Consider the following 11,871-nt stretch of genomic DNA (forward strand, 5'->3'; position numbering starts at 1 on the left):
AACCCTATATGTATAGTATGTAACCTAACTCATCAATGGTAGCATTATTACATAAGCTAACAGCCAACCAACCTTGCCAGCATCTCCAGCATTAAAGTGCTTGATCTCCAGTTCACTATCCACTTGTCCCCCCACCTCAGTGGTAATAGTCCGTCGCTCATCGTTAACAAGTTCGATTCCCTCTCTATACCATTTCACTTGAGGTTTCGGTACTCCGTCACAACGCACTGTGAGGGTTAGATCGTCGTAGTCTTTGACTGTTTGCTTTTGAAGCGGTTTAGTGAATACTGGCTCGTTTGCTGTAAGATTTTGAGAAATTAGGCACGTTATTTTGAAAGCATTCCTGTTAATTATTTTTGGTGTAAAATTTTACATTTACATTCATTTTGCTTTAGGTTATTAGTTAGATTGATAGAAAGTAACTTTTTCTAACTCGACTTATCTTCAAAATATTTTATATTAAGCAAATTCTGAAAACCCAGCAATAGATTTTACAAATTATGCGACATACTTTGTATTGCACATGTCAACAATAATAAGTTGAAAATATGCGGGTTTGAGAAGCAATTACCTATGTGAAATTACATAAAGTTATATTGTAATAGTCTTGGTGTGAATGCAACCCATGATTATGACTTAATCTTATAATTTTCATATCTTTTTAAGTTTTCAAAGATATTACTCACTATGCACAGTAAGTTTAGCCTGTTGAGCCGATTCCCCGATTTCATTCTTAGCAGTAACAGTGTACACTCCCGCGTCAGTCACACCAACTTTCTTGATGGTTAGACTGTAAGTCTCTGAAGGTATGTCTTGAGATATTTCGATGTTTGTTGTGGGCTGGATTACGTAACCATCTTTGCTCCTAAATAAATATTAATAAAATGGAAACATTGACATTAATGTTAATATTAATATTATGAGTAAAAGTAAGTTATATTTTGCAGATTTGAAAATATCGTTATAATTCAAAGTAACAACGTGTTTTTTTCAAATTTAAGACGAAAGACGCGGTTCGAATCCCGCCTATTGATCGATTTTTTTATGTTCTTTAATAATTTATATTTATAAAGCATTTGAATGCTATAAAACTAAATATCAAATTAAAAATAGCTTTATTATCATTATATTTATATCATAACGATCGTAAATATTCTTTTAATGGCAAATTCTAATCCAAACTTACCATTTAACCTCAGCAATAGGATTCGCCTTAATCTTGGTGATGAAGGTGGTTTCCTCATAAGGTACTGTGGTGATGTCCTTCAGCGGTTCGATCTCTGGTCTCAACAGAATGTCAAGACGAGCCGAACATTCCCCTACTCCGTATTGGTTCTTTGCTTGGATGGTGTATTCTCCGGTGTCTTGGTGACGACCTGATAATGGAAATAAGAAAAAAAATTAACAAAACGACATTTAAAATTGTGAAGTTGTGTGGTAATATATTTATGGTAACAAAAAAAAATTCGTTAAACTCATATAAGTATAAACATTATTACCGCCAAAAGCTCACCAGTAGGTATATGCAAGGTAAAGATGCACTCCTTCAACCCATGTTCCAGGTCTTTAGAGTCAGCGCTGGTAGTGACCGTGGCATCGGGTACTATCACGTTGCCGTTGAGAAGCCAAGCCACGTGCGGTAACGGGTCAGCAGTACATACTGCCTTGAGAGTGACTGGTTCACGTTGCATAACTCGTTGCGCTTCGAGTGGCTGCTTGAATATGGGCTTGCGGTATTCCGCGACCGCTGAAAGGATATTTTTCCTTATATAGATGATGTTTTATTTTAGTTAAATTTTCCTATGTAGATGAATTAGTAGTGAATTTATTACTTGAATATTAAGTTAAGCATCATTATTATTCTTCTGTCCGAATAATATAAGTGAGGAGCAATAGTGACACGTTTATCTGAAGAAAATAAACTGCAAACAACTTTTACACTCTCCACAATGCTAGACAGTATGTTACATTTTCATGAGATGGCATTGTAGAGCTATTGTTGTTTATCCATGATGATAAATCATAGGTAAAAAATATATTAGTGTATACTGTATTATACGCAGTAAAGGTAGGGAAATATTTCAAGTCTCTAAAAATAGGGTAGATGAGAATATTTTTAAATGAACTTACGTGATACATCCAACTGAGCATCCAGCACTTGTTTACCCAACTTGTTGCTGATCTCACACTGCCACTTGCCCATATCCTTCAGATCTACAGCATCTATCTCTAGCTTGTATACATCTCCATCATTCGTGATATGAACTCTGCTATCTGGCTTAACTTCGCTACCGTCGTGCAGCCAGCGTACTGTTGGCTTCGGAGTACCAGCCGCTTCTACCGTGTAAACCAGAGGCAAGGACTCGTAAGTGTGGCCGTCCTTCATGCTGCTTTCTTTTAATGTGGGTGATGCTAGAAGGCAAATAATTATCTTAGTATTTTGTTTAATATTGAGACGTCAATAACCGAAGCGTAGCTGATAGAAGAGAAGATCGAAGCATCGCTATTTAAAATTGTAGCTAGATTTGTAGCGTTTAAGAGTTCTGTTCAATATCTTATGTTTACCTGAATAATGTAAGTTTTAAACGAAAAAAAGAATAACATCATCTATTGAACCTAGCTATTTACGAAAGATATTCTAAGAGCTTACGAACTTTGCAATAAAATTTTCATATAAGCAAACTTTTTAAGCAGCCAATGCTGACAATGTTTCACAATCATAAATACATACAATATACAAATAGAATAGAATTGGCGCATATGTACAGCCGTTATTGCAGAAAAGACTAGTTCATACTTACCCAACTGTTTACAGCAATGTATTTGCAGTGTATGTGTTAATACTTACCGTACGTGTGTGTTCGTTTGTTGGCATTAAGGTTTACAACACCATGCCATGCGAGGAAAATAATAAAAGTTTTACCTTGATGAAGATGACTTGTATAGTTGCTAGCACCTTCGACGGAGCGGAACCCAAGTATTAGTATGCCAGAAGGAAATGTTATTACGCATGCGCGCTAAAACAAACATACGATTGAAAATTAGTATAACGTTTGCGTCAATTTCGACAGAAATCTATTTTTTAGCTATTTTCGGAGACTTTTCTTTTTTTTTAATTCTACTATATATTATTTTATGTTTTATCAGCCACAGTTTTTAGAAAATAGCTAACTAATAGAATAATTGTTCAGCAATAAATTTACTTTATAAGCGACAACAAGATGTTATTATTATGACGGACAAACAGCATTATTTTATTTTTTCATTTCAGCCGCGCGCATCAATAAATTATTTCTTGTTCAATAATTTAATTTACTTGAATATTACCTTTGACATCTTCCGTATTTATTATTTCGTCTAAAATGCTCCTCTGCCTCTGACTTCGTTTAAGTAAATCTTCAATATCTCCGTCTTCCTCTTCCGCGACACTAAATAAACTCGAACCTTTTTTCCTCCTCTCTACTGTAGTTTCCGCGACATTTTTTGTTATATTATCAAAGCTTTTCATCGGCTCCATCACTAACTCTTCTAAAAGTCTACTTTTAATATCGTCTCTTTTACTATCGTTTTTCATATATTCGTTTGCTTCGAATTCCCTCGATATATGTATCAGTCTTTCTGTGACATCGTTTTCAAACACCTTTTCCGATTTCTCTTTCAATATAACCGATTCCTCATCCCCCTCATTCGTAAAGTAATCTTCTATGAAAGAAGTTTGACGCACGTATGAGTCTTTACTGAATACTTTCTTCGTTTCATCTATTTCGAAAATAGATTTGGAAAGGTCTTCAATGGAAATCTCGCGGGATAAAGAATCATTTTGCCAGCTAATATCGTCTTCGGAGACGGATCTTATGGATATAGTTCTGTTGCGAGTTGACCGACCCATTCGAGGATTAGAATCAGCATCAGAATCAGTTTGCGGTTCCTCAATCAGTCCGTAAATTCCCCGCCTTACATGGTCAGGTATTGTGTAATATCCAAGTTCGGATAAATAGTAACTGTGACTAGCAATTTCTTCCACTTCGAGTGAAGTTGTATGCGGTGTATTCGGTAGGATAACTTTTCTATCATACTCATCATCATCACATTCCTCAAAATGCACGGACGTTGAAGTCATTTTATGTAAAGTGCGCGTTTCGGCTGGACCTATCAGTTAAAATATTATTATATCGGACAGAAAAGTATTGATATTATAACAAAAAAATATGAACGTGCAATGGTATTTTTTTATTATATGAATACTACAAAAGAGACTACGATTTAAATTATTAATTTGAATTAACATGAAGTGAAATGACAGGTTATAATGGGAAGAAAAGCGGGAAGTTTCATACTGACCTGTTATAATAGCGCCATGTGAGCGAGAGCTGCTGACTTTGGATACGATAATCGAGCCATCATCACCTGACTTGAATGTGGTTACTGTTTCGAAAACTCGGCCTAAACAATAAATCACACTTGGAATTGTTAAGGAGAACACAAATTAAAAACATGCAATGCTACGCGCGGAATAGTGAGTGTCACTAGACGAAAGCTGTTTGCCTGTTTGTGAAGAAGCAAAGCGCGTTGTATACCTTCGGTTTCAGCACTCAACGGTTCTTCAGCAATTGATTGTTTTTTAATTGATTTACGTTTCGGCGATTTTATTTCTACTTCCTCAATTATTTCTGCCTTGGTGACGTCCTTTTGGCCTTGTAGCGGCTCAGTTTCAACTTCTTCAACGATAGGCTTCTTATTTTGTTTCTTGATATCTACATCAATATCAACTTCTTCAATTATTTCAGGTTTGGTGACGTCTGTTTGCCCTTGTTGAGGCTCAGTTTCTATTTCTTCAATAATGGGCTTTTTATTTTGTTCATTATGGTTTTCATCCCAGAAAGAACCAGTATCCGCTTCCTCAGGTTCCGTTACAGATTTTTTAGGTTTCTGAGGTGTGGCTGCAATGTCATCTACCTTCTTGGCTTTAGCCTTACCATCGTCATCAACATCATCCCAAAATGATTTTTCTTCAGCCACTTCTGGTTCTGAGAATGATTTTCTACCTTTATTTTGCAGCGGCTTCTGAACTTCTTCAATCTTGCTTTCCTTCTTTCCACTTATGTCTTTATCATCCAACAACGACTTTTCTTCGGCTACTTCTGGTTCAGTTATCGATTTTCTGGCTTTATTTAGTTTTGGTTGATCAAGATCTTCATTTTTAACTTTTTTGACTTTGTTACTTTCATCATCCAGAACTGATTTCTCTTCTACTGTTTCAGGTTCAGTAATTGATTTTCTAGCCTTGTTTGAAGCTGGCTGATCGACCTCTTCGAAAGAAACTGATTTAGCCTTAGCACTATCTGTGTCATCTAAAATGGATTTTTCCTCTGCTGTTTCAGGTTCTGTTTTTCCCTTTTTAGCTTTTTTCTTACCTCCATCGTCCATTTCCTCTTCTTTTACCATTTTCGACTGTTTGCTTTCGTCGTCAAGTTCATTTTCTTGCATAGTTTCTTTTATGAATCTCGAGTGTACTTCTCTGGCTATTGAAGACAATGAAAAATGATGACAATATTAAATGAATTAAAATGGTTGATATAAAAATTAATAAACAAATGTAAGGTTACGTGCGAGAAGAGTAATAGTAGGGTAATGTGTTTCGGAGTGCACACGAGCATTCGAGTCTATTGAATGCTTTTTTTGTACCAAATACTTATCAACTAGGACGTCACAGTAAAAATACATAAACTACGTGCAGACAGTCAGGTCTACTGATCTACAAACTAAGTTATCGCTAACTACTACAGTACCAGTGGCTTCCAGGCGTGTATTTTCATGTGCATTACCAGTTGAAGCGTGTACATTGTTTTATTGTCTGTATCGTTGATCTAGAGCTAAACTAAAGAGTCTATAACTAAAAATCTAAGAGGACTACTAATTTCTTCCTTAATATAATTTTTGGAATATTTTTTATAACCGAGTGTGTGTGTTAATTCTACGTTATACTTACTGTGTACTGTGACAGTACTCTTGGAAGATACACTTCCCATTTCATTTTCTGCGCGAACTTCATATTCTCCGCCATCTTCTTCTTTGATAAGAGTTACCGTCAGGTTATAGTTCTCTAACCTGAATGCAGAAACGTATAATGAGTATCAGATAACAATAATAATAAATGGTTATTAAATTAAAATTTCCAAATCGATAATAATTATTAATGTAATTGAGTGAGGCTAGAAATTCTTAATTTAGAATGTATTATCATTTAAAAACGATTTATTTTTTATTTTTGTCCAATTATAATATGCTCTTGGTAACTCCGAACTACATGAAGAGTGAGTGCAGCGAAAAATAACTATTTTTAAATGTATATTTAGAACAATTTCAACATTTTATATCCAAGAAAAGACAAGTCTTCTCACCTCTGTGTGTCTCTTTCTATCTTGATTCTAGCGTCAGTGGTGACCTCTTTACCATCCTTGTACCATTTGACCTTGGGTTCGGGACAACCTTCCACTTCTACCTCCAGTTTCAGGGTTTGACCTTCATCAACTGTCATGTCTACCAGACTCTTGGTGATGCGGGGCTTCCCTGGAAATTTGTTTTTTTATTACATATCTTGCGTTTGACAGTTATTCATAATTAAGGTTAAAGCAAATATGTAATTTGTGAAGAATTCAACAGTTTAGTTGTTGTAAGAATTAACTACTTTATTTTTTGTGTTTTAACCCAGAATTAAGATGATTTGCAATTTGTCCTAACTGGAAACTACGGAATTATATTCCTTTGTTCGCCGTCAAAGTAACTTGTGATTTAGAATACATAACATTGTATAAAATATATGAATTTTATGTCTCTCCGATTTGGTTATATTATAAAATCTAATTATTGACCTTGTCTTGTATCATTATTGGCTACGTCATTGAGATAACAATTAATTAAATAACCACATCTTGATAAAAACTTTTATTCTATTTTAAACTTTAATACTCACTATTAACGGTGAAAGTGGCTTGGCAGGAATCAGCGCCCAGTTCATTGGACACTTTACAAGTGTACTGTCCAGACATCTCAGCGGACACTTCCTTCAATATCAGCTTGTGTGTGCTGCCGTTGTCTACGCGACTGTAGACTGTCTTCTTTTCGGTGATTTCCACGTCTCCTAAGTACCTGTGATCAGAAATTTTAATTAACACACCTTTTCTTATGGTTTAGGTTTTGCATGATGATTGTTTTGACGATGACAGTAATAATTGTACAAATTACAAGATTGAAAACATTATGAAGATTCCACTATATCCAAGAACCCATAAAATACAACACGTCGAAACGAGAAAAGGATTATGGCAGGCAGACAATGAAAGGGTTTAATGACGATAATAATGGTTGTGGTGATGATATTTAAAATACTGATACTGATGTTTGTCACATTAATAATATAAATCAACCAATAAAATACAAATATTGTACACATACAGTAGTATGTGTAGATGTAGTAACATAAGTTCAGAATACGCGTCAGCGACCACAGTGAACTAAAAGTTAACGCCCTGCTTGATATTGATCGTTATCAGTGGAATGATGTACCAGGTATGATTGTAATGGTTGTAATGATGGAGACGATAACGACAGTGAAAATAATGATGAAGGCGATGTTCATCATAATAATTTAGGCTTTAGGCTCCGGATAAGCATCTACATTGACACACATGATAAATAATGCTAACGATAGTGATAATATTAACACTCATGATAATTATGGTGATGATGACGATAACAGTGATCACAATGATAACTATGGCGATTATATCATACTAGCAGTCCGCCCCGGCTTCGCCCGTGGTACCTACATGTTTAAACTATCCTATCTCTCAAGTTGGATCGAACTGCACATGGTGTGCGAATTTTATTATAATCGGGTGGTTTAGGAGTTCATTGAGGACAAACATTGTGACACGAGATTTATATACATATATATATTAAGATTAATAACACCCAAACACATACCACTGCACTTGAGGCTCCGGATAAGCATCTACATCGACAGTGAACTCCACATTAACATCCCCCTCACTTGCGGTCCTATTTTCCAAGCGACGTGTGAACTGCGGCGCGCAACGCACGTGCAGTAAGCACGAGTCACTGCTTGAGCCGTGCACGTTACGGATCTGTACAATGGAATTATTTATTTATTTTTGAAGTGAAAACTTCTTTAGCGGCGTTGAGCACTTTTTCTGTAATGGGTATAAAATCTTAAACTCGCGTCAGGACACGTGACCTGATCGAAAAAGCGTAAGACGGATGGATATCAAACATGCTCAACATTAATAATCAAGTTTTCACTTCTGCCGGCACTCCCGGAGTGCAACCCGTCTTTTATTTTAATGTAGATATTTCACGGTGCCAGATCTAGGGCATTTTTTATTTATTTATAACACTTTATTGTACATCAAAAAAAGGTGAGTGTACAATAGACGGGGATGATTTTTGCTAATGTAGACGAGGATGGTGGTTCTAGACCATTATTTTCTTTTATTTAGTGAAAAGCACTCACTTTATTGAACAATCCCAATTGAACAATACTACTAATAATATAATGAAAACAAAGAAAAACATGACGAGTGTACAGTAAAAAATCTATTCTGGGAAACCAAAAAAGGATATAGGATATGGATATTGTATAGGCAGACAATGTATGATTGATTTTAATAGCTGGAATTATTTGTTTGACAGTGGCAATACAGCAGCACAGGCTTTATTTTGTCATTCACGATTTGTGTGGATATTATAAATAAAGAGGAAACAGTGGCAATATGCATATATCTATGAAATTAAGCAATTTTTCTATATCTAACAAAAAAATAGGAAATTTGGTGAAATTTACACTACTAGTAAAATAACATAGAAAAAGCACCCTATAACCATTTAACATTGCTTACCTCACAAGAATACTCCCCAGCATCAGCCCTCGCAGCTGAGGTGATGACCAACTTGTGCGCTTCACCAGATGATGATATCTTGATCACTGATGATTCTTTTAGCTCTGTTTTGTTCTTGAACCTGGTAAATTAGTTGATGAGTCTTCAGGAAATGAACCAATTTTTACAAATGGTCAAGTGTGTGAAGTTAGCGAAAGTAAAGATTTATTTTCTCTATCCTAGACAAAAAATAGGTATTGCTGAATGAAAATTTTCATGAAATTGAAAATCTCTTATATCTAATTGTGTTTTATTAAGGGTAACAGAATTTATCACATACGAAAGCAAACTTAGACTTATACTATTGCCAAAATTGAGCGGAATAAAAAAAAATCATAAACCTGAAAAATTTATGACTGTAATTGATCAATTTTGTTTCACAGTTAGATTTTTGGTCCTTTGATTTGTATAACTCACCAAGTAACAGTAGGAGCCGGTTCTGCTTCGGTCTGAATCTCGAAGGTGACAGTTTCCTTTTCATCGCACACTTTAGAGCTTCCCAGTTTCTTGGTGACCTTGGGCGGTGACGTCACAAGCCACTGCCAGAAGTCGGAGCATTGGTTCACTTCGTTCCTGGAAATTTAAATTAAAAGAATTTAATACTTGAGGTATTAGGTAATTTGAAATATGGAGGAGGTTTCTCTAGTCAAAAGATACATATCATATTTTTTATGCATGTTTGCAGATAACTTCGTTGTTTATGAACTGACATTGATGATTATTTTTTTGTAAAATAGGTACTCCAAAAGCAAGACTGCTTTTATGAAAACATTATGTTTTGGAAGAACCTTCAATGTCTTTCAATCCTTTTAACATTCAAAATTGTGAGTGTGTGTTTTCTGTATTGTTTAATTGCTTTTTGTGTTTTATTGTAAGTGTTATTGTGTTCTATGAATAAACGTTTCATCCATCTATCTATCTATCTATCTAAATAATCGTGTGTTATTTAAGCGTAAATTTTTCAAAAAATTAATTCCAGACACATTCTGTTCGACTAAAAATGAAAAAAAAAAAACTTTAAATACACTCCAGTTAATATTAATAACTCAATATGTTAACTTACTTAGCGACCACAGAGTAAGACCCCGTATCAGTCAGCTTGGCATCCTTAATGGTGATGGTGTACACCTCCTCCGACTCCTTGGTGATGATGATGCGCTCCGAGCTGGTGATGAGAGCCCCGTCCTTGTAGAAGGTCACGTCTGGTGATGGAGTGCCTTCTACCTCGATGCGTACTGTGTGCGTTGATTCCACCTGGAGATTGAAATTTTGCAAATTTATGTTAGGAAAATGGCCTGTGTGAGACAAAGATACAAAAAACGTCATATCCTATGAAGAAATAAAATGTCTAAATTGAAAATGTTTTGACTTTTTATTAGCGGTTAAAAATCATCATAAACTTAAAGAATAGATAGTTTATAAAATAAACTAACGAAAATATCTTTCATTTATTTTTAGGTATAGGTCTATCTGAATGTTGACGTTAGGTACGTTTTGTGACCTACACTGTACGATTAGATTTATCTCATATTTTTTTACCACTATAACTTATCATGTTTGAAAGAAAGAAAGAAAGAAAGAAAGAAAATACATTTATTTTAATGTCTTGCATTAGGAATTATGCTTTAAGGTATATGTATATCTGTTAATCTGTCTGTAGGCTCTTCAACATTTTATCTACATCTATGCTTAAGTTTATCGCATTAGATTCACCTGTTTCAAAGTGAACATTGTGAATGTCACTTCCAACCAATAATAAAACTAAAAAAAAGACATTTAGTCCAACCAACCAATTTCCTACCAACAATTATAATACGAACTCACCATACAAGTCTGGTTCTCAATCTTCTTCTTAATCTTAGGTGGTGCTGTGACCACCAGGTTGAAGGTGGTGGTATCATCTCCGAGATCGTTGGAAGCTGTCACTTCATACACACCACTGTCAGCCACTGTGACGTTCTTTATTACAAGTGACATGTTTTCGTCGTCTTCGTGGAGGAACCTGAGAAAGGAGATTGGTAATTTTTCTATTTTGTCGTGAGTATATAGAATAGTTCTTATCTTCTTTCAAGTTTTGGCAATAAATATAGTGAACAAATTATGCTCAGATGACTTAATAGACATTTTTAAAAAGCCCAATGTATAAAATAGTAAATGACACGAAGTACAAGAATAATTTTAACAAGAATAGTTTAAACGAAAATGACAGAATACAATTTTATACAACTTATTATTTCTCAAATGACTATTACTGTAATCCCACTACTAACTACTTCTTCTTGCTAAAAATATTTTACAATAGAAACACTTAATATACTAGCACTACTATTAACTACATACTTATGCCTAGCATCAGCCTCCACCACCTCGCCCTTGTGCTTGAACACCACGGTGGGTTTGGGGTAGCCCTTGCATACCACTTCTAACATGGCGGACCCACCACTCGATACAACTGGCTCCCGGTGTTCTATCTCAAGGGTGGGCTTTTCGGGCTCACGGTGTAAGTAGTTTACGGCACCTGCATTAATAATTTTCATGTTAATTTGATTGTTATAAATTAACTGTTCACTGATTGTATGGTAGTTTTTTTTTATTATACAGATTTGTCTCAATTTTCATTCTCATTATACAATATAATCCAAGTGGAGAAAAATCAAAGGAAAATCTCAAATCAAACTCATCAAAATCTGTTCAGCCGTTCTTGAGTAATTAATAATTTGAGTCGATTGAGTTATTTATGGTGTAATGCAACTTTTTGATATAGTTGGATGAATTTAAAATGTGTTGTGAATATTTTGTGTTTACTATCCCTTTTAATACTATGGTCGACTCTACCGATGATGGTTTAAATTGTTTAAAAGCTTAAAAATTATTACATTGGAGTATGGAAATAAGAGAGATAAGCGTTATTGCA

General features: G+C 34.9%; 1 protein-coding gene across 4 annotated transcripts in view; it reads right to left on the reverse strand.

The window, feature by feature from the left end:
* Positions 1 to 11,871, reverse strand: part of Obsc (Obscurin) — a 97,372-nt gene that overhangs the window by 30,149 nt on the left and 55,352 nt on the right. For 2 of the 4 annotated variants that reach the window (XM_089695978.1, XM_089695977.1), the window contains 17 exons: positions 11,298 to 11,475; positions 10,782 to 10,959; positions 10,021 to 10,211; positions 9,375 to 9,530; positions 8,919 to 9,039; positions 7,987 to 8,147; positions 6,974 to 7,149; positions 6,402 to 6,570; positions 5,990 to 6,108; positions 4,578 to 5,522; positions 4,342 to 4,443; positions 3,328 to 4,149; positions 2,131 to 2,412; positions 1,514 to 1,747; positions 1,187 to 1,376; positions 687 to 865; positions 73 to 299 (listed from right to left, as the gene is read on the reverse strand). In XM_089695978.1, the coding sequence (XP_089552104.1) occupies positions 73 to 299; positions 687 to 865; positions 1,187 to 1,376; positions 1,514 to 1,747; positions 2,131 to 2,412; positions 3,328 to 4,149; positions 4,342 to 4,443; positions 4,578 to 5,522; positions 5,990 to 6,108; positions 6,402 to 6,570; positions 6,974 to 7,149; positions 7,987 to 8,147; positions 8,919 to 9,039; positions 9,375 to 9,530; positions 10,021 to 10,211; positions 10,782 to 10,959; positions 11,298 to 11,475 (4,430 nt within the window). The remainder of the gene's footprint in view (positions 1 to 72; positions 300 to 686; positions 866 to 1,186; positions 1,377 to 1,513; positions 1,748 to 2,130; positions 2,413 to 3,327; positions 4,150 to 4,341; positions 4,444 to 4,577; positions 5,523 to 5,989; positions 6,109 to 6,401; positions 6,571 to 6,973; positions 7,150 to 7,986; positions 8,148 to 8,918; positions 9,040 to 9,374; positions 9,531 to 10,020; positions 10,212 to 10,781; positions 10,960 to 11,297; positions 11,476 to 11,871) is intronic. The other 2 variants (XM_089695979.1, XM_089695980.1) reach the window with 2 other exon arrangements.

The sequence above is a fragment of the Colias philodice genome, chromosome 6 (assembly GCF_061535455.1).
Source record: "Colias philodice isolate Cphi_HAF_F1 chromosome 6, ilColPhil1 Martin Lab GWU primary, whole genome shotgun sequence".
Lineage (NCBI taxonomy): Eukaryota > Metazoa > Arthropoda > Insecta > Lepidoptera > Pieridae > Colias > Colias philodice.